We start from the raw sequence: 21,783 nt of genomic DNA on the forward strand, positions 1-21,783 counted from the left end.
TAGTATATGTGTTTCCTGCTATTGGATTTTTGTAATTTTGGTATAATTTTGTTTATTAAATTTTACTCTATTTTTCTAATTTGTATGGGATGTTTATTGTTTTGCATTTAAGCTTTATTGCTGTTTTGCTATTGGATAAATACTTTAAAGGTGGAATAGAATTGGACACAGAGAAATTACCAGTGTCTCGGAGTTACACCATCAATCCGTCCATCACTTTTTTATCATACATAAAGTGGCTAGGGATATTCTGATTGGGCTGCAACAAACAACACTACAACTACGGTTTTGATTTGGAAGAGTTTAGCTGTATAACCCTTTATGACTTGGAGCAAGAACATTCACCTTTTTATGGACTGTGGACTCCTTTTCGGTGGTTACATCATGTAATGAACGCAAATACAGGCCCATATACTCTCACAGTTGTTAAGTCATAAGTCTGGGTGAGGATGTGTGCATTTCTGGGTCTATGGTCTTAACAGCAGGTGTAAGAGCTGGCAATCCAGTTTTAAAGGACAGGAGCACTAGGGTGGCTCTCATAAGTTATTTTAATTTCTTCCAAAAGAGACCAGGCTCCTGCTTTTTCAAATAGCAACTTAATCAGTTTGTGGATGCTGCTGGTTTAGCAGGATTTAACAGATAAGTTATTGTTAAGACCTTGATTTAGCAACCTTTGTGTTTTGGAACACATTTTTTGTTTCTTACACTGAATGGGAAAATAATCAAAACTGTTTGCACATGTGTTCCAGGCCCAATAAACAATCAACTTTCAGATGTTTCAGCAGAAAATTAACTGGACTGCCTTTTATGCAGGTTGAACACAACTAAGGTATGCAGTAGTGCAGGCATCATCCATTACTGGAAGAGGGTGAGGATATTCGCCTATAGTTGACAAGATTATAGAGCCAAAACAATGAGAACCTTCAGGGCCCTCTCCGAGACACGTGGATGCTGGAAAATGTACCCTTTGGCCACAGTCTTCTATTTATTCATCAGCCTACCTACCAAGAACAGTAACGATGGTTCAAGAGAAAGATCAACCTTTTCTTTCTATATACATTCTACAGGATGTAACCTTTCAAGAAGAGTGGAAAAGGGTTCTATTCCTAGCTTTATGTCGTTCAGGAAAAGTCCAAAACTTTGGTTTGAGTTTGAGAGCTCCCAAATTCTGCATCAGGAGCGGCACATTTTATCTCTATGTGAATGACCAGTTGATGAAGGCTTCTCCAGTGACGCTGGTGACATTCTGTGTTTGTGTGCACTTAGTTGAGCCATCAAAAAGCAAATTGAGCTGTTTTTGTTTGTCTGAGAATACTTTCAGGGAGCTCAAATGCTGCAACAGTGCTTTTATGAAATTTTCCTTTGGTCGATATATGCCTACATGGATATAGCAACGAGGTATCTTTTGATTCTAACACTAGGTAAACATATTCTCGCCTTATCCACCAACTATTTTATGCCTGCCTGTCTGAGAACATGCACTCACATATGTCCTCTGTAACTGCAAACAAAGTCGGCACTGACTTGATGTGCATATTACAGGTAGGTAAAATGGATTTGGAATAGAAAATGCAGATTTTTCTTGTAAGTTAACAGATCATACATACATTCAATCTTGTGCACACCATTGCAATGCTGCAGTTCTGCTTTTGTGACCATTACTTTACAATGCTAAGTAGCATGGGATTGGCAATCAGTGGCAATTTTGTGTTTCGGTCGTAATCTAGAAATAAGTGTACGTGACAAATCATTGTGACTACTATTTTCCATTTGTTGGAGTCTTTCCTTTGTGATGTTGATGAGCTGCCATTTTAGGTTACTGCTGCCTTCTTGAAATCAAATATTTTTACAAAATTACATCACTTTTTCAGCATCTGACCGGCGTACATTTAACAAAAATAGACAACTGCTCTATCGTTTTGCAGACAATTTCTAAAGCAGCCACTGATTTTCTAGCGGGTCTCCTGAAAACAACAAACCGTTCTAAAGAATATGGGATACAGAAAGACATGGCTTTAATATAGCTGGGAGTCACACCTAAGAAGCTGATCATTTTACCAAGCTGCATAGTTCAGAGATTCTAGACTACAGATGTACAGGAAAGCCGAGCTCAGGAGACGTATTGGTTATAGACCACAAACTGTTCCAGAAAAACAGGTGGGGAACTACTCTGGGTGAGTAGACTCCATCGAAAAAAATGGAAAACTATAAACCAGGCCCAAACGAGGAAAAAGTGAAAATCCACTGGTATGCTTGTAAGGAGTGAAATAAAACAACTTCTGTACTGTCTAGGAGTTACAAATACAAGGAAAACGGACAGAAAGGGAAACAACTATATTTAAAGCGTTGCATTTTGGTTTCTGGAAGACTGGAATCAAAAGGGACACACTTAGGGGCATATTTATACTCCGTTTGCGCCGAATGTGCATAAAAAATGTTGACGCACAATCAGCGCAAACGTTGCCCCATATTTAAACCCTGACGCCTGAGCCCGCGCAAGGGAAAAATCCGCAATGTGCGCCATTTTCTGGATGCGGCAACCCGCCCTGCGTTAATGATATGCAGGGTAGGCGTTCCCGTCCAAAAAACGACGCACACAGCCGTGCGCCGTATTTATGCTTCCGGGCAAAAATGACTCTCGGCCGGGAGGCGGAGCAAAAAAATGACGCAAAGCCCAATTTGCGTCAAAATTTAACGCCTGGGTCAGGGCAGGCGTTAAAATGGGGCAAACACACCTGTATTTAATCAGAACACACAGAACAAACAACAGAGCAGCAGAGCAGCAGAGCAGCAACAGGGAGACATGGAGGTGATTTTTATTCAGCGTGCACGTCGACGCAGAGCCCTGCAGCAACAACAGCAGCTACAACAACAACAGCAGGGACCCCAAAGGCAGCGCAGAAGGCAGGAGAGGATATTCCGCCCAAGAACAACCCTGCCTGGCCTCAGGGAACACGACATCATACAGAGGTACCGGTTGAACTGGCAGGCCATTCAGCAGCTGCTGAGAAATATTGAACAGCAGTTGGCCCCCACTTTGGTGACACCCCACACCATACCAACAGAAACAAAGCTGCTTGCCGTACTTCACCTGCTGGCAAGTGGCTCGTTTCAGACAACTGGTGCCCTGGTTGGTGGAATATCACAACCATCATTCTCCGCATTCCTGCCAAAAGTACTGGATGCCATCATTCGCCTGACACCCCTCCACATCTGCTTCCCTAACACACTGCAGAAGCAGCAGGAAACAAAACAGGGGTTCTACGCCATCAGTGGCTTCCCACACGTCCTTGGTGCAATCGAGTACACACACGTACGCCTTGTGCCACCTGCTGCAACAGAACACCTCTACCGCAACAGGAAGCACACACATTCAATCAATGTGCAGGCCATAGTCGATCACCAAGGATTGATCAGCAACATTGTGGCAAAATATCCTGGGAGTGTACATGATGCATTCATCTTCCGTCACTCTACCATCAACCAACACTTCCAGGATGGACGGTATGGCAATGGACTACTTGTTGGCAAGTACAAAAATCCAACTTATATACACACTGCACAGCAACCCACTAGGACACACAACACATACACCACAATAGCAACACCTAGCCAGGAACACACTGAGGTCCTGATATCACTAGCCATGTTTCTGAAGTCACCATTGAACCTGTCACACATTGGAATTTACTCTACAGCTTAATGTGAAGGTATTAATGAGTGTGGTTGCCTAAATGTCACCTTACAATTTGTAAGTGTTACAATAACCTGTACATTAATACATTGCATAAGTCTTAAGGTATGGGATGTCCAGGGTACTTTCATATGAACGTGTTAACTACACTTTCATGTTTTAACTCTGCATGGAACTATCATCTCACCCCCAGTGAAGACACATGGACACCTGTATCACAAGTCACAATGCTAGGGAGGGCACACTGTACTGAAAATCCAAATACATACTGCTAACAAACAGTTAGCTAACAAACACTTGCTCAGCCAAGGAAAAAAACTCAATGCAAAAGTTTTCTCCTACAAGTATAGGTAGTCACATTAGTACACAAAAGAGTCACAGACAACACAAGACAACTACTGCCATCAAAGGTCTGTACAAGAGTGCCTCCTACATCTACATGATCCCATTCTGTGTTTCTCTTTCAGCTGATCAGGGGTATGGCATCCAGCCTTGGCTAATGACACCATTTGGGAACCCGACTACTGCTGCCGAGTGGGCATACAACGACGCCCATAAGAGGACACGCAGCATTGTTGAGCGGACCTTTGGGATCCTAAAGTCAAGGTTCCGCTGCCTTGACATCACTGGCGGTAGCCTACTATATTCCCCAGAGATGGTCTGTAGGATCATACTCACTTGTGCCATATTGCACAATATTTGTGTAAAAAGGAACATTCCCCTCCTTGAACCAGACCCAGACATGCCTGAAGACGACGAAGAGGAGGATGCTGGCCTGCAACAGGAGGGGGAACAACCAAACACGGCTGCTGGAGTGCGTAGGCGCCAACAGCTTGTAAATAATTTATTTTCTTAATTTCTTATATCAACACTTATTGCACAATTGTAAATAAACACAGATAACAAACACCACATCATGGTTTGGCCTATTCATTTCTGCCCACCTTTAGTTTGAAATTGCTGAAGAAGAATGTCGTCTCATTGAGCAATAATGACATCACACTCATCACACAAAAAATATACACCACAAATGTCTGCACAGAGGCTATGAGTTTTCATGATACATTACCATCCACAGAGGCCAACAGGAGTACAAATGTGGCAATGACACATGCCTGATCCAGACACCTGAGACATTCTCTCACTCAGCACAAAAATGTAGCTCATTTGAAAGTCTCATTACACGTGTTCAGTGACAGGGTGGGACCATCCATGTGTACGTGACCATGTCCTCAATGGCTTCTCTCAATTTTTGCTACAAACAATGACCAATTGGAACAAGAATAGCTGCCACTAACTCATGAGGAGACCTTGAAGTTACAGTGACAACATACACCCAGACAGTTGATAGTGGATCTACATTCGCCCACACATATAAACATATGTCATCCAATCAACCAAATATTTGCAAGCAGCCGATCACAGTAGTGTCCCAGTTCGAACCTAGCAGGAAGAATGTAACATGCCACTAAACCAGGTAATGCATAAAGGGCCACATACATCAACAACCTATTTGTCATCAGCACATGAGGAACGCCGAGAGTTCGAAAAAAAAATCAGTGCAAAAAGGTATGTCAGATTGCTCCAAATAATCAATAGGGCAAACGTCAAATGGGCAAATGGGATTATTGAATGGCTAACAGTGATTCATACCCTATGGCCTTCCATGAGCCTGCTGCTGCAGGTTTAGCATAACAGAATAAATGAAAGCCATGGATAAATTAGCAAATCTGGAAGGGCAAACCCTAGGGTGCTGGGGGCCTAAGTCCACCTCTACCGCCCCCCAAATATACAATAATTATGTACATGTGAAGTAAACACATGCATAAGGCGCATGTGTGGCCTACATGTCAAAAGTAAAACACATATAAGATACACAAAATCATTATTAGGACATGGTTAGCCCCATAAAAAGTGTAAGTGACAATTGCGCTACCTGTTTGGACTATAGATAAATGCATTACCGTGATAAATGTGGACACATTTTTGAGAAGGAATACATCCTGGTATCCCATTCATCATTTCAAAATAGCCATCAGCAATTACCCAAAATATGTGTACAAATATGGTTAATAACCATTTTGAGCAATCATTGATATTACAGTGTGAATACCTTCTATACATCCAATAAGGGACATGTGTCATAGCTAACCACAAATGTGTATCACATAGCACCGTTTGGTCATGACAAAATTCCTTTCACAACTTGAAAAAATTAAGAATTTTTTGTCAAAATGCATCATATTTCCACGCATACAGCATGGGCGTCATAATTTTTTGACGTACAGGAGTGCACAGAATGCAGAGTCAAAAATTTTCATATTAAAAATAATAGAGTAATAAGCTGCATTACATGTCCACCATATTTTCTATGATGCGTCATATTTCCACGCATACAGCATGGGCATCATAATTTTTTGACGTACAGGAGTGCACAGAATGCAGAGTCAAATATCATATTCATATTTCGTTCTCATATTTGCCAGCAATTTACATTTCTACTCTAGAACTGTAAACTCAGCCTCACACAAATGTAAGGGCACAATTAAGAAAATAGTTTTGACTCTGCATTATGTGCACTGTTATGTGTCAAAAAATATGATGCACAATCTGTATGCGTGAAAATATGACGCATAACGGAAAAATAAAAACGGCGGCCATTTTATGCAGGAAGTGATGTAATAGGATATCCTGTTTACAGAATCTGTACTGTGAGTTTACTTTCACTTTCACTTTGCTGTCTCAGAGTATTCTAGACTGTGTGGCTGTGTGAAAAGTGTTGTCCTGTGTTTTACTGCTTTTGTGTCCTGTGTACCTTGTCTATTGTGCTTTTGTGATCATAGTCTTGTTGTCTAATATTGTCTTAGTCTGTTTTGTATACTTTTGTCAAATCCAGTGTTTCTTTTTTTTGTCTGTGGGAGTCTGTTCTGGGTAGTTTATATTTGGGGTTAGTTGGGCTATTTTTCTTAAGTTTTCTTTTTCCTTCACTACTCTACCTTTCCCCATTTCCCCCTTTTACTTTTTGTTCTAATTTGTTCACCTTGCTAATAGTTAAGATGTCAGGTAGGCCACGGCTTTCCAGGATGGGTGAGGAGGAATTGGGGGGATTCATTTGGCTTGTTTGCCATTTCCTCCCACTCATGCTGGAGGCTGGGGGCCGTGTGATACAGGGGTATCACACGGAGGCACGCAAAGTCCGGTGGGGGAAGGTGCGCCATCACTTGGTCCGGGTCTACGGTAGCATGAGGTATGACCATCAACTCAAGCACCGCTGGGCTGATCTGATATCCAGGGAGCAGGATCTGCTGGACCACCTGGGAATCAGGATTGGTGGCCATGTTGGTGAGTACAAATCATTTACATGTGAATAATTGATAGCTGTGTGGGGACATGTGATGATTGTTAGCCAATCTGCTAGATTAGTAGCTGACTGTGTGTAATGCTAGGGAAACCTAATGTGTATTTGTTGCACAATGTGTAGGAAGACCAATGCTAGCAGTCAGATGGCTCATGTTTTCAACACATACCGGATGCCTGTAGCTGTATGTAATGTAGTCTTGCCTTTGTGTCAGACAAGCAACACTTTAATGCCTCTATTTGAACTCTACAGGTCATAATTGCCAGTGAAAAAAGGGATGTTGAAACATCATACCTACATATGTAGACGCCATAGCTAGACAGAAATTTCTAAAACCATGATGATGCTATAAATGAGTGGTGCCTTCACGTCACATGGAGTTAGCTATGTTGTCCACACATATGTCATATGTGTGTCTGGTTGGTGTGTGTTGAAAATGACCACCTAGCCAGTTTGAGTTTGAGGGGTCATGCAGTCCTCAAGTAAACAGCTTTTGGATGTCTCTCTGGGATGCACATGAAGAGATGAATGCAACCCGATATTGTTGGGGCATACTAATGGAGGTGTATCTTTGACACCACATGACTGTCCTGGCCACTGCATGTGTGTAGTAGGGTGTGAAACTGTAGCAGGAGACTCATCCAATGTAAATGTTGATTAAGAATTCTTCCATGCAGTATGAGCATGTGTGAAAGTGTATCATTAAGCATGTCATATTCACACAGTGTCATTGTAACTGCAATTGTTTGTCAGTGCACGGAGTCTGAGTATATTCTTCCTTCCATGCTTTACAGGTGGACCTGCACCGTACACCGTGGGAGAGGTGGCTCATTTTGAGGACCCCAACACCTACAGTGAGTGTGGCCTGAGTGCTATTTTTATTGTTTGCTAGTGATGCATGATGGACTACTGTGTGTCGCTGCCCGTTCATTGGTATTGTTGCATTAGTGGGATTTCAAATATCACTTCAGTTTCTGTAGACCAATGCTTATCCATCTCTCAGATTTAGGGGCTGTAGGTCATTCCAGTCGGCCCGCTATGGGGAGTGGGATGAGTCATGTGGAATACACTGGTTAATGTAAGAGTTGCTCTGGGACTTGGCTTGGACTGAGTCTGCATATCAGACTGACATTCTCCCAGATAGCTTCTGCAAAAGGCTTGTATTAAATATGCAGCTTCCGAGTTGAGGATGGACTGAGTACACTGTAGGTTGGATCTTCCGGGGCCATGTACTTCCACAAGTTGAACTAGAAGTGTGTGGGACTAGAGTGCAATGGCCTAGGTGTTCATTCGACTCATGATCATGGGTGTTCTTGCTCCTCTGTGTGTGTGGTAAAATATGCCTCACTGGTAGTATGTGATGTTGGCCTGAGTCAGTGCATTTTGACATGTGTGGACCTTGGATAGGACAATGTTTGGCTGACTCCAAAGTGTTGCTAGCCCTTCATTGGTGTTGTGTGTGGAGGCAAATACTTGTTGAGCTTTCTATACACTCCTGGGTGTGCCTTGAATCTGGGATTGTTGGTTGTTCTTCCCACCCCACCCTCAAAGAGTGCCATGTGATTGGGAATAGGGTACCTAGGACTGTAGCAACCAGTATGTTACACATACTTGTGACCTTTTGCAACTTAGTTTAGAACCTAGTGTACACATTCGGTTAGGGCACATGGGTTCAATATTTGCAAACAACAATTTACAAATGGCATTGAGTGAGGGTTGTGATAGTTATCACATAGAGTGACATATGTAGTGAAGTCAGTATGCGGAAGAGGTTCAGCCATAATATCAGCTGCATTAGCCATTATTTGGATGAGAAGTTGAGGCTGATGTCACCCATCATGTAGAGACATGGATATGCTAGGTGTGAGCTGGCCTTTTGTATGCAGGCTTCACATGTACTTCCTCTGAGACTTTCAATGAACTATGTTGTGACAATTGCTGTACCAAATACAGTACAAGTAATGTGCAAATGACCCATTGTGCAATTCCACCCAATGCATTTCCTATGGTAAATAGTTGCCATTTCTCTTCACAGCGGCAAACATGAGTGCCGCAGAGAGACACCAGTTTGAAAGGCGTGCCATGCGATACCAGCACATCCTGCAGGTGCAGTCGGGGTACAGGAGGATGGCCCGCAAATACCAAGCAGATCGGGCCTGCGGGGCATGGTGGGCCTCACCACAGGGTGGCCCTACATTGCCCACAACAGCCACCACCACCACATCCACCAGGTCTCCCCAAGTGGCCCCAGCAACGGCAGGGACAGTTGACCCTGCCTCGTCGGCAAGACCTGGACCCAGCCATTTTCAACACCCAGGACAGTCCAGTGGGCATACAACTACTGCCACACCGTCCACCTCGGCCAGCACACAGACTGCAGCAGCCCCTCCTGTAGACCCAGCCGCATTCCTGGCATTAAGCCGTAAAGTGGACAAAGTTTTTTCAAAGGTGGACAAGCTAAGCCAGGATGTGGCATATATTAAGAAAAGGGTTCGGTCCGTCAGGCGGACCCTACGGAGGGCCAACCTCTAGGACTTTTGCCATGTTTAACTTTTACCCCTCCCCTCTCTCCTCTTTCCTATTTTGTACTGATAGTTGGGTTTTGGGGATTAGTGTTAGGTTAGTGTAGGTTGTTAGCTTAGTTAGTGTTAGGGAGGAGGGTGGGGGGTCCTTATTCTTTCAATTTTTCTTTTTTGGGTGGGTGGGGGTCAATGTTGGGATTCATGTTTGTTTAAAAAAAAATTATATATATATATATATATATATATATATATATATATATACATATATATATATATATATAAAAAATCACCAAAAAGTAAGTTTAGCTTAGGTTAGTTAGGGACAGTTGTGGGTTAGTAGTAGTCAGGTTAGATTAATGTAGGTATGACTTTTCCCTTAGTTGCCTCTTGTGTGAATAAATAGGAATAAACATATAGTTAACCCTTTGCATGATGCGTTAAGTGCTACTTTATCATGGCCTTGACATCAGTGTAGGTGAATGTTTTTCTATGACATTAGTGTCCTATGCTACCCACCACAGAAAATGGAGGTTTAACATGCCAGCTACCCGTGTGCTAACTTGGTAAGTATCCACCATTTGGGAGACCCACCATTGGTAGTTTACATTGATCACCAAGGATTTGTGTTGATGAGTAGGTATTCTACATCACAAAGTGTGCTTCCAGACTTGTTATTGTGGGTAATTGAATAGGTCGGACTGCAGTGTGATGTTCAGGGAGATCTTTGTAGATGAGGTGTTGTTAACACTCTTGTCTTGTTGCCTTCATTGCTGACCTAGAGCATGTGTGTAAGGATTCAGCATGACTTTCCTTCATGGAAGTATACTCAGAAAGGGTGATTGATGCAGTGTTTTCTTGTTTTCTTTGCTTAGATTTTGCTGCATAATTGCATGTTTTAGTATTGCATGGTGCCTACATTTATCAGCCACCATTAGTTGACTTGAATTGCTATAGATGGAGCATTATTCTGCCCAACACAGCATGATTGTGTGAGGTTTGTCCCTTCATCAGTTAATCTCCTCAGGATGGTAAGGCTATAATGCAATCCTGGCCACTGCACAGATGTGTCAGACTACATGATGTCAGGACAGTTGTATTGACAAGCTACATGGTTGCCACACAGGCACTTTTGAGTTATCTACTGCACAGTTGATGTGTCAAATAACACAGAGACATATTAGGTGTGCAAGTGCTATTTATTGATAGGTGCTGTAGTGCAAAATGTCCATTGTCCATGTTTGCTGAGTCCGTTCTTGTGCATTCTTACATGGTGATCCTACAGAAGGGGTGTGGATGATGCTCCTGACATGCTGGGGTGATGTCACAGACAGTGCAGAGGGACAGGATTTGGCAAATAGTAGGAGAGAGACATTCACTGGCAATGGTGACAAGTCATACAGTGGTTAGCAGAACAGTCATTGAGTGTAGTTGTAGTGAGGCTGGCATTTGACAAAACGTAGGACCTTGGTCAAAGTAGGCCATGGTGCAGGGACTAGTGCTTCCGGGTACTCTTCCGTGAGAATGTGATCTGTTCCATGTCTTCTTCTTCTGATGTGTGTGTTGCCTGGTTTGTCCTTGTTGTTGTTGGTTGTGAAGGGGCAACACACACCTCAGTGTTAGAAGACGTGGAGTCAGACATCCCGGGGGCTGCTCCCTGTGAAGTTCTTAAGGGCAGTACTGCTGCAAGGAGGGCCTGCTGGTTTTTGAGAATAGCAGCCACATCACGATGGTAGGCAGCCAGGTCGGCCCTGAGGGGTTCAATGTTGCATTCGTGCACACGTTGACTGGATTGCAGTTGTAGGTGTTGTGTCAACTGGATGACAGCTGTGCTGATTTCCTTCTGTGTTTTAGCAAGTTCCTGCAAGAGAGATGTTAGGGCTTGCATTGCAGCTGCCTGATCTGCAAATGACGTCATGCACGAACGCACCCCCTCAAGGCTGGCTGCCATGTTTTGCATCCCCACCCGCACCTCCTTGGCCAGCTCCCGCTGTACACCAACTACAGTTCTTTCAAAGCTGGTGCCAGTGTCGTCAGAGTCCTCAGCTGTGTTGGAGCTGGCAGGTCTTACAATTGGGGTGGTGGGTGGGTCTTCTGTGATGGCTGCTTGTTCTCTGCTCCTCCTTGTGACTGAAGGTGGGGTCTGGAGGGTTTCAAGGACCTTTTGGATGGTCTCCTGGGAAATGTTTATGGGCTCGTTATCCATGTCGTCAGGGAAATCAGGGACAGGCATATCGGCAGGAGATCCATGTTCCTCTGCAATGAAACAGGGTACAATTAGTGTGTCTGTGTTGTGACAATTTTGCCGTAACATGCAAGCCTTTTGCTGAGTTTACTTTGTGCTCTGGTTTGGTATTGGTATCTGCTGTCCTTCATATGAGCATTGTTATAGGCCTATGGCCCACCTGTGTGTCACATGTATGATATATAGTTATCAGACTTGTCTGCCTAATCGCCTCTAGGTGTTGCTTTGTACCAATTAGGGAATTGCCATCTTTTTGTCCTACTCGTCCCTCCGTGTATATCTATTCTTATGGAGAGACATTTTGTCTCGTGGGCTCTTATTATCCTAAATGAGACTACTGGATTTCTAGGCAGCAGGATCGATAACGGTGTGGGGGCGTGAGTCTGACCCACTTGTAAAGAACTCTGTCACCCTAAATCTTTTTTATGGCTCTGGCTAACTAGCAGTGCCTCATGTCTCCCACGGGGAAGAAATTATTAGGCAGCCGAGCGCATGACATTTTTGGAACTTCTCAGGGAAGTGGTGGTCACTCAGATCCAAACCAACTCTCTCATTTCCAGTATGATCTCATATACAAATGACAAAGACAGTATGAGTTTTATATGATGATTTCATTAAACAACTGTATTTTAGATAATAAGGCGTGAGCCGCAATAACCAGAACAATACAACATAGTAGAATTGAAATAGTCACCAGGAGAGTAAAACTTAAGAACAAAGCTATCATAGTGCCTAACAGTTTCTACTCTCCCTCTGCTTGTTCTATTTAGAGCACAGCATGTTAAGCTTCTAGCTTGCCTTTCCGAATCACTGGGGAGACATCAGCCCTCATACCTGAGCAAAGGCCTGTGATCTGGTTCAGCATCTACAACAAGGCAGGCAGTGTCTAGTTGTGGTTCTCTGTTCGGAAACTCCCTCTTGTGTGTATTGGGACAAGGAAGTGATTTTATAACTAACATGTCATCGTGATCACAAAATGTCCCTACGCAGGAATGCGACATCTAAACTCCTACCACGTCTATCGGCAATGTACCAGACTGTATCCTTGACTGAAGCACAGAGTGAATATGTTTTGGAGAACTCCAGTGCTGAAGTAGGCAAAACAGTGTGAAATTAATAAAAAACAAGACCGTAGAACTGGCTATTTGAAAAATAACAGTACGAAGCCTAATAAAAAGCATTTAGTGCAAAGTGCACAGAGGCTCTAAGCTGTCAGCAAATGAATGAAATACATTCAGGGCAAAGTGCACAAAGGCCTAAAGCCTGAAGCTAATGCGCAAAGGATACATAAAACTTACCACACTACACTTTCACTGGCTGTGGGTGTTGTGGTTGCCCTGGCAGCACACTTGCCTCTCAGGACCTGCCCCAAAATCTTTTTATTCACATTGACCTAAATGTAATTGTTATGTGGCATATCCTATGCATGGCAATGTTAGGATGTGATATGGTTGTAAACATTGTTGATGTTTCCAGCTGATGTTGGGTAATGTGTGTTTAATTGGATTGCCCTGTTTATCGTATCAATGTCCTATTTGGTTCTCAGACTGTGCAGGTGTGTTTCAGTGACCAGTTGCTTGTGTCCCCTCCTCAATGTTGTTGTCTGAGCAGTATGACATTAGTGATGTTGCCTTGTTAGCCAGGCACGTGAGGGACCCTGACGTATGCAGCATGTGTGTGTCCTTAGTGCTGTGTGGCTCCTATTGCTGTTTACTTTGGCTGATGTATGTGTCAACTATGGGCATTGGCATTTGAGTGTACTGGTGCCTTTGTCTTATTTCTAGAAATAGTTGCAGAAGTCATCCTCACCCCCTAATTTAGGTAGGTCTTTCCATGGGGAGGTTCCTGCCATTTGCTACTATAGCTGCACAGAGATCAGAGGTGTTAGTGTCAACTGTTGTTGCAGTTACATTGCAGTTGTTGTTTTGGCTACTGGATTACTGATAGGGACCTAGTTGATGGAGGATACATTTTGACTGTTGAGTGCCTGGATGTAAGTTTGACGTAGTGGCCTTCCCACCTGTCGCTGCTTTCCTTTAGCTCCATTGTTGTCATGACAGGATGGCCCCATGGGACTGGTGTTGGTGCTGTGTTTTGTTGTGCCCCAGCTTCTGTCTGTGCTGGGCATGCCCCCCTGCCGTGCCCCTTTACCCATGCCACTTCATATATATGCTGACTTACATGCATTGTGTAGTTGGTATTCCCCACCCCGGTTGCAGTTATCATTATTGCATTATAATTCCCCATGTGACTTACCCTGCATGTGCGTTGTGTCCTGGTAGTCTGCGCTGTCCTGTCCTTGAATCCCTGTGACGATCTCCTCAGGGATGACGGCTGCGACCATCTCCTCCATGTGGTCCAGGGCCTCCTGTTGTGCTGGACTCCCCCCTCCAGTCTGCAGTGCTGCCTTCATGTTCCTGGCCATTTTTTCCTTTGTCCTACGTTTGCAGTCATGCCAGCGTTTCTTACACTCGGTGACTGTTCTGCGTTCTTCAGCCACACTGTTGATCTTGTCCACAATTTGTTGCCATATGGCCTCTCTCCTGCTGATTGGCAACTTAGAGGTGATGAACAGTTGGTGCTGGTGTTCCGTCACCTCTTTAACCAGGATTTCCCTCTCCTCTGCACTGAAGCGACACTTTCTTTTTTTTCTAAAAATGTCCTGGTTTCTGTATGGATTATCCTGGCTGGTTCCTGGTCTGCTGTCATCTTCCTGGGGTCTGTTGTGGCATCTGGGATCCATTTTGGCTCTCCTCTGCTGAAAGGGCAGTGTTCGCGGGTGAATTTGACGCTATTGCGTAAAAATTTACGCCGCTTTTCGGGTTGCGCTGTCGTAAATCGACCCACAGTCATTTGCGTCGCGTTAACGTTGGTTTCCTTTACGACTTGACGCCGCTGTGTGCGTCACGAAATAATGACTCCCACCTGTTGGTTGCGCCGCCGTGCGTCAAAGTATCAATTTGACGCCCGCACGGCGCATCGAAATGACGTTAGCCGGCGGTAATTTTTTTTACGCAAAACTGCGACGGCGCAGCTTTGCGTCAAAAAGTATAAATATGGCCCTTACTTTTTAGGCAACAGAGCTTTAGGAATACCTGCGAAATCAGAGAGAGACACTGTTTCTCCGTGTTTGCCAGCATGCAGGTTCAACGAGTTTTGCTCGGCACTCAAGGGTGTAGGCCCTATTTTAGTCAGATGTTTGAGTGTGGTTGTTTTAGCCAGACTTTTCAATTTATTGGCCTGTTCCAGTTCAGAACACATGTAGGAGAGGAGTTTTGACATATTCAGACTATTCTGTAACCTTTGCATGTGAAGCAACCAGATGCCATTCACCAACTCAAATAATGACTGAAAGTATGATGTTGATGAAATATGCTTATCTTTTACGTAGGCATGCAAAGAGAAGCACAATTAATGCAGAAGATGTCAAGCTACTGGCCAGGAGGAGCACTGCTCTGGTAATCATAATTTGTTTTACTTTTATCATTGATGCTTTACTTTGAGATTCAGTGAGTCTGTATATGGAGCCCTTAGTGTGCACCCCATCCCCAACAAAGCCATTTTACGCAGGCAAATGGCTTTTTGCTATGTACTAAACCCATTTTGTGATTCAGTAAACTTTTTCCAATTCACAATTAGGAAGGGGTGTTCCAGCCTAGTTCTGATTCACAATTAAATACATCAGTGGCTTGTGACCACAGTTGCAGTTACAAACCATTGATAAGTTAATGGCTTCTGAAATCCATCCATAAAGGAGAAGCTGTTTATGTGGGACAGCTTTTGATTTGGGAATGGTGTGTGTGTGGGGGGGCACTGCTTGCTCTCCCCCCCCACCACACCCCACCCACCCCCAAAATGTGTTCCTTAACAAGAAACTTTTTTGTTGAAGTGGCACTGGTTCCTTTATGAAACACTGGCTTCAAACATAAAAACGTTTGGGAATGCTAACACTGGGATGGATGGTAGACTGCTGTACTTTGCAGGCCACCATCCCTGAGTCTGTAGCCCAATACAGAGGTCACAAATGGCGCATTGCCTAATATTATTAGGTAGTCATTCTGTGACCCCCCCCCCCCTGCGGCTGGAGATGTAGCATCCCAAACTATTAGTACATGAGACTGTATATTTATTTTCAATTGGATTCATTAACTCAATGTTGGAACTCGTGCAAACTTGTTTTGGCATTTTTGATGTGGTCTGAACGGGATTTCATTCTTAAGTGTCCATTCTTTGAATTCATTCTTTCATGGGCTGATTCATTGATTACTTGTAACCATATAAGTTCAAGCTTTAATGATTTACAACTCAAGTTCTATTCATGGATGTGCTATTTGGCAACATTGTGTTAGAATTGGTGATTGTAGTCTCTGCGCTCCCGAAGATTGATATTCTTTTGTAACTTTCTCACTGTTGTAAAGGCTTAAATAAAGTTGTTAGAAAACGTTATTGGTGATCGTTGTATTGAAATCTGTCCTAACTGTATAGATATAGGAAAGATTAAAATCTGTATTAGATCTGTCAGGCTTACGACTTTGCTGTGAGGTTTACATATTTTTGATGTAGCTCTTTAACCAGCTGAGCAGCGAATTCAAGATCATTGATATACAACAAGCAGGAAATTTGATGTACCAGTGAATATATGTGATAGTGGAAACATTGTTTTCGTGGGAGGGCAGGAAGAAACCTGGATCGCTAGGATAACAGGTTTCAGACGTGTGTGACCCTCGAAGGTGACTACAGTGTTTTGATGATTATATTTTAAGGTCTGGTGGACTGAGATGCTTAAAGTTGGGGGTGTTTAGGCAAGAGTGACGTAGCATAAAGGGGCAGGAATAAGCCAAATAACTGTCCATGACGGTCTGGGCACACAAATGGGGCTGGAATCCAAGATTTCACTTGCAGTTATAAGCTATTGATGAACACCTTTTAACTGCAGCATTTTTATTTTCAGTTTGTCTTTATCACTCAAAAAAGCGAAGCACTCGCCTCCCGAAATCAGGAACAGAAAGAGAAAAAGAAAAATAATTCTGTGAGTGCGGGAAAAGGAGCCAGGAACTCTGAGGAGGGGCTAGAGGCTGGGGCAGCTGACATTGAGGACTAGCTCTAAGTTAGGCCTCTCTCTACACATAAATAAGCAACCTTACTAAGTCAGAGCCACCTACATCTGCCCAGGAATGTGAAGATCTGATCTCCTACATCCAATGCCAGCTTGGTGTACCCCAACAATTCTTCCATTGTCCAGGAATTGTAATAATTTGTCACCAACCTTTGCATCTACTTCCAGTTTGAATGTCTTCATCCATGCTGCCACTAAAAACCTGCTACGGGCTCTTAACTTTTCTATGCTAACTCTGTAACTCCAATTAACATTCAGTCTATTACGGCTGACGTGTTTATTTGTATGCTAAAACGTGCTGTTGACTTCTCCAGTGCCTTTGCTGTGGACAAAGTCTTTTGCTAGGGGTTTTATGTTTTATTTACATGTACTATGTCAGCCTGCTGTCTGATGATTAATGCAGAGTGCTCAAGAAAAAGTTATTCCATACAACAAACTATAAATGTATACATCTTCACAACATAATATATAAATATTTTTGCAGAATAAATAAAAAACATTTTCTTAAATCATTTCTTCTATTTTTGGGCTTATGATTGTAGAGAAGCATGTTTATTCTATTGCTCTGTTTCTTACTGTCCTTACCTACAATGACCTCAAGTTTCCAGGTAATAGCCATGTTTAGTGGCAAATTCATCCTGGCAACCTCATTCCATTTGTTGTTAGAAGGCATAGTTTTAAATCATCTTAAGTTTGAGTACTCGTCTCCGTCATTCACAAAATCACCATATCATCCCATAAATTAGTACCTCTGCGTGCTTTATGTTTTAGTAATTTGTACTTCACTGATAGTAAGATGCACTCCAACTTTGAAACACAGAATTTATGACAATGCCAAAAGAAGGGAAAAGAGACCAATCAGCGCTGTCTTTTTCTGCTCGATGGAGTATTTCATCTCTGTATTGGAAAGATTATTTTACTATTGGTCCACAGATCAAATAATATCTTTGTATTTAAAAAGCCCCCATTTTTTTCACAATCACTTTGGTGTAATCACACCTAATCTATTCAAGAGGAAGGCCTTGTAAGAGAAAATGATGCCCTAGTTGTTTCTTGGGCATATTTAGTTAAGTCTCATGTACAGAAATATTTTCCTGAGGAATTCCTTAACAGAGGTTCTGACTCTGGAAGCCTCATGTAGTTGTAGCACAATATATGTTTTGTATGCATACATTTCACTTTGAAGACTGCAGTTTGGGATCATCTGGCTTTCAGGGATGGTGGGATGCTGGCAAGTATGGTTTTAACTGTAGGGAGTGGGGTGAGCCAAATGAATCTACTGCCGTCTGCAATGTTAGTGACTCTTTTCTTCCTCAAGAGAAGTACTGTGTTTAGGACCATTTCCTCTCCATCTCTCTCGTCAGTATTTGCTGCTGGATTTGGCTTAACCAAATCGGGTGCCTCATAATGTAATCAGACAAGATCAGTGTGGCTAGACTTTGCATGTCCTTTTAATGGTGAAAATAAACTTTTTTATTGCAACATGGACAGGGTGCCAGTGGAGACTGAAACCAGCCTTGCAAGCTGTAATCTGATTCTAGAAATATGTGCAATTATCAGGTCTCCTCGCCCTCAGTTAATTTAGTAATGAACGGAGAAGTGAAAGTATCGCACTCCCTTTTGTTAAAAACAAAAAATAATTTCTGTTGAAGTTGAAAAACAAAATATGTTTACCTCCAGTGAGATTGGTTGTTTAATCATATATAAAATTAATTTCATTAAAATGCGTTCGTGATCTGTATATAAATTTAAAGAAAATGGCAAAAACTTTACAAAAACATTAAGGCCTCGTGTTTCGTATACAATTATTTGCTCGAAGCTTAAGTGTAAAGGGAGCATACTGTAACTATTTCATGTGGTGTTATTATTCTTTCACACTTGAACACGAATGAAAGATTAGAAATCGGTCATTAGTTGAAGGCGCTCGCTGTCTCTGCCTCCAACCCGTCATGACCACACTTGTCTCTTTCTTACAATGCAACATTTTTTTTTCATCGATGCAACGGTCATTTTTGTCCTTCAATTTAAAGGTGGATGTTTTTGCTCTCTGAAAGGCTGGGATTTTAACTATTTACTTGCACGACTCAGGAATGACAATTTAATAATTGTTAAAATCTCAATTAGTGCGGCCATCGTTTATTTACATGCAGGCTTATATAAAAGCCAGGCTTAATTTTAATATCAGAAACAATTTTACATGCTTAACCAAAGCTGCTGATCTATTTCACTTAACTGTAAATGTTTTATCTGATAACTTTCTCACATTCACTAGGATGCTTCTCAAAGCAGTCTGCATTTATCATGAAGAGCTATTATGGGCTTCATCAAAGTACACCAAAATATAACCTGGTTTAAGATGTAGCTATCCTCCTAATTGTGATTTATGTTCTTTACTTTAAAGACATTACTTTAAAGACTTGTGGGAAGTTGCTAGTCATGTTCTACTCTCCTTTTTAGTGGTAACGTCCTCTATTATAAGCACCTATTTTTTCATTGGCCTGAGGTCCTCGCTGTACATTTAGAAATGACATGTAACCTAACTTTGTATTTGGGTAATAGAGTACAATAGTCACCAAAACACTGTTCTTATTCTGTTTAATTGTTCAGTGCTGAAATTGCACATAGGTAATTTATCTTTATGATGGAACTCTATGTCAGGACTGGAGGCGAGGATTATGTTTTTCCTTTCTTCATCACTTTATAACAGCAGCCAAGTAACAACAACTAGGTCACCCATAAGCACTTGCGAAAGCAAACAGTCAACACAAAATTAACATACAATCCATACTCCATAACAATCAGATAGTCGTTCGTCTCTTGCCACTTACTCTTTCATCACTGCTCCCACAGCTGAGATAACTATCTCTGCCCCCCCCCCCCCCCCCCGGGCCATTTCTTTTTCCTCATACGCTGTTATTGCTACTTCGTTGTTATTTTAAATTCATGGTAGTGTATGCGTTGATTGTACTGCTTTGATTCTGGTAGTGTACAGCCGTGGGATCGGTTGTTGCTCCTCCACTGCCGCTTTCCTGGCTGAACTCGAGCTGCGGCATCCAGGAGCTCATGCGGTGTTGTCTTCTGACCACTAAGGGGCACCCCATCTACCGCACGACTTGCACACTCTTCCACAGGCTTTCAAGGTCGGCGTGCGTTTTTGAACTTGGTTCACAACAGGCCAGGTGCCCAACACTGCTTTGCTCCCTCTCGCCTCGAGCAATATGCTCCTTACAGGGGTCGGTATACACGTCTAATGCAGAGTGTGTCACTGACTCCGCCCTGACACCAGCTCAGGCGGTGCGTTTCCATTTAAACATGACAGGCGTTTTTGTGTCCTCAAAAGTGTTTATTAGCTCATAGAGGATTTCCATGTATAGTAATAAGCACTGATTAGACCCGCTCATGTGCGGGGACCCCGGAGCACATCTTCTAAATATGTTCTTAGGTGGACGTTTTCACCTTTCTTCAGGAAGGCCTGTAAAGGCACTTAAGATAAAGACAGATAATGCAGCCTATGTACCTAGGCTGTGCTGGCTGAGCTCTTCATCTCAAATCAAAGAAAGGGTCAGCATATTATAATTTGAGAGTAATTTGTTCACAGATTTAATCTCCCTCCCAAATCCCTTTTGCATAATAGAAATGAAGGGAAAGGAGGACAGAGTAGTCTCATAGGCTGTTATTATATGGCTAAAAAAAGGAGCCTTAGAACTTAAAGACCACCAGTATCCCATCATGCACAGCTGTGGCAGTTGCTTCAGTTCTTTTTGAAGGCGACGGTAGACTTGTACAGTATGTATCGATACCTCTGTCTATTCTCCTGGGGAAGAGGGAGGGTTGCTTATGACTTATCATGGAAATCCACCGTCGAGGTCCTTGTCCATGTCGACACATCATGGCCATTCGATGGCAAGATCCAGATTGACGTTGAGACGTACCAGAAGTGCATATGTCATGTGGCAGCTCCGCAGGCTGCTTGATAAGGAGGTCTGCAACCACCCATGTGCCGAATGCTCTCCCCGTCTCTAGGTGATAAAGTGCCACTCACCCCGAGATCGATAAGCGCATGGAAACTTTCCTTGGAAAGTTTATGGGTGACCCCAGAAAGGGGGATCAACAGGTCCTGGCGCGCCTGCCAGGACAAGCTACTGAATGTGTCCAGGCCCTTAACTTGCATCCTGGATATGGCTAAGGACACACAAGCGTCAGGCACCCTGATCTCCCTTTGACAGGCTAGGCCCAGAGGGCTATTATCTTTTTGGGGAATGCAAACTATGCCCTATCGATGTAGAGGCGCCATTAGCTCTTCATCAAGATACATCCCAAACTGGGGGCCCTTGCGACGTCTAAGGCGGGTCCCGTCACCCAAGGGGGGTTGTTTGGTGACCTGTTTGTTCGTGAGCGGGATAAGTTTGTGCTGACCTTTAATTCTTTGGCCAAGGCACAGATGTCCATTAAACTGATCTTTACGCCCCAGGTTTTCACTGGGGCTCTCTGAGGCAGGGGGCGCTCGGCCTGCCACTTGCAACTTCCAGCTCCCAGCAGGGATCCTGTTCAGAAGCGTGGACAGCACGGGACCTTCTATGCCACCAGACCCTAATGCAAGTATAGGGACGCAGTAGGTGGCCTTAGAGACGGTGGTATCCATGTTTCCTCCCAAGGTGAGTATCCAGTTATTTCCATATCACAAACTGGGGGGGCAGACTTCCGAGGTTCCTTCCCAACTGAGCGGCTCTTGCCTCTAATGCAGGAGTGTTCCAAACTGTACAGGACTTCCACATCAAATTTTTAGGCTCACCCACCCAAAGGAAGCCTCCTGTTCCACTGGTCTTTTCCCACCATGGACAGAGAGCTGAT

General features: G+C 43.2%; 1 protein-coding gene across 2 annotated transcripts in view; it reads left to right on the plus strand.

Annotated features, from left to right (window-relative positions):
• LOC138301096 (centromere protein S-like) overlaps positions 1 to 17,018 on the plus strand; it is a 75,010-nt gene extending 57,992 nt beyond the window's left edge. For both annotated transcript variants that reach the window (XM_069241198.1, XM_069241199.1), the window contains exons 4-5: positions 15,208 to 15,274; positions 16,768 to 17,018. In XM_069241198.1, coding sequence (XP_069097299.1) covers positions 15,208 to 15,274; positions 16,768 to 16,917 — 217 coding nt within the window. In that variant the 3' untranslated portion in view covers positions 16,918 to 17,018. The remainder of the gene's footprint in view (positions 1 to 15,207; positions 15,275 to 16,767) is intronic.
• The last annotated feature ends 4,765 nt before the right edge of the window (positions 17,019 to 21,783 follow it).

This window comes from Pleurodeles waltl, chromosome 6 (genome assembly GCF_031143425.1).
Source record: "Pleurodeles waltl isolate 20211129_DDA chromosome 6, aPleWal1.hap1.20221129, whole genome shotgun sequence".
NCBI classification, from domain to species: Eukaryota; Metazoa; Chordata; class Amphibia; order Caudata; family Salamandridae; genus Pleurodeles; species Pleurodeles waltl.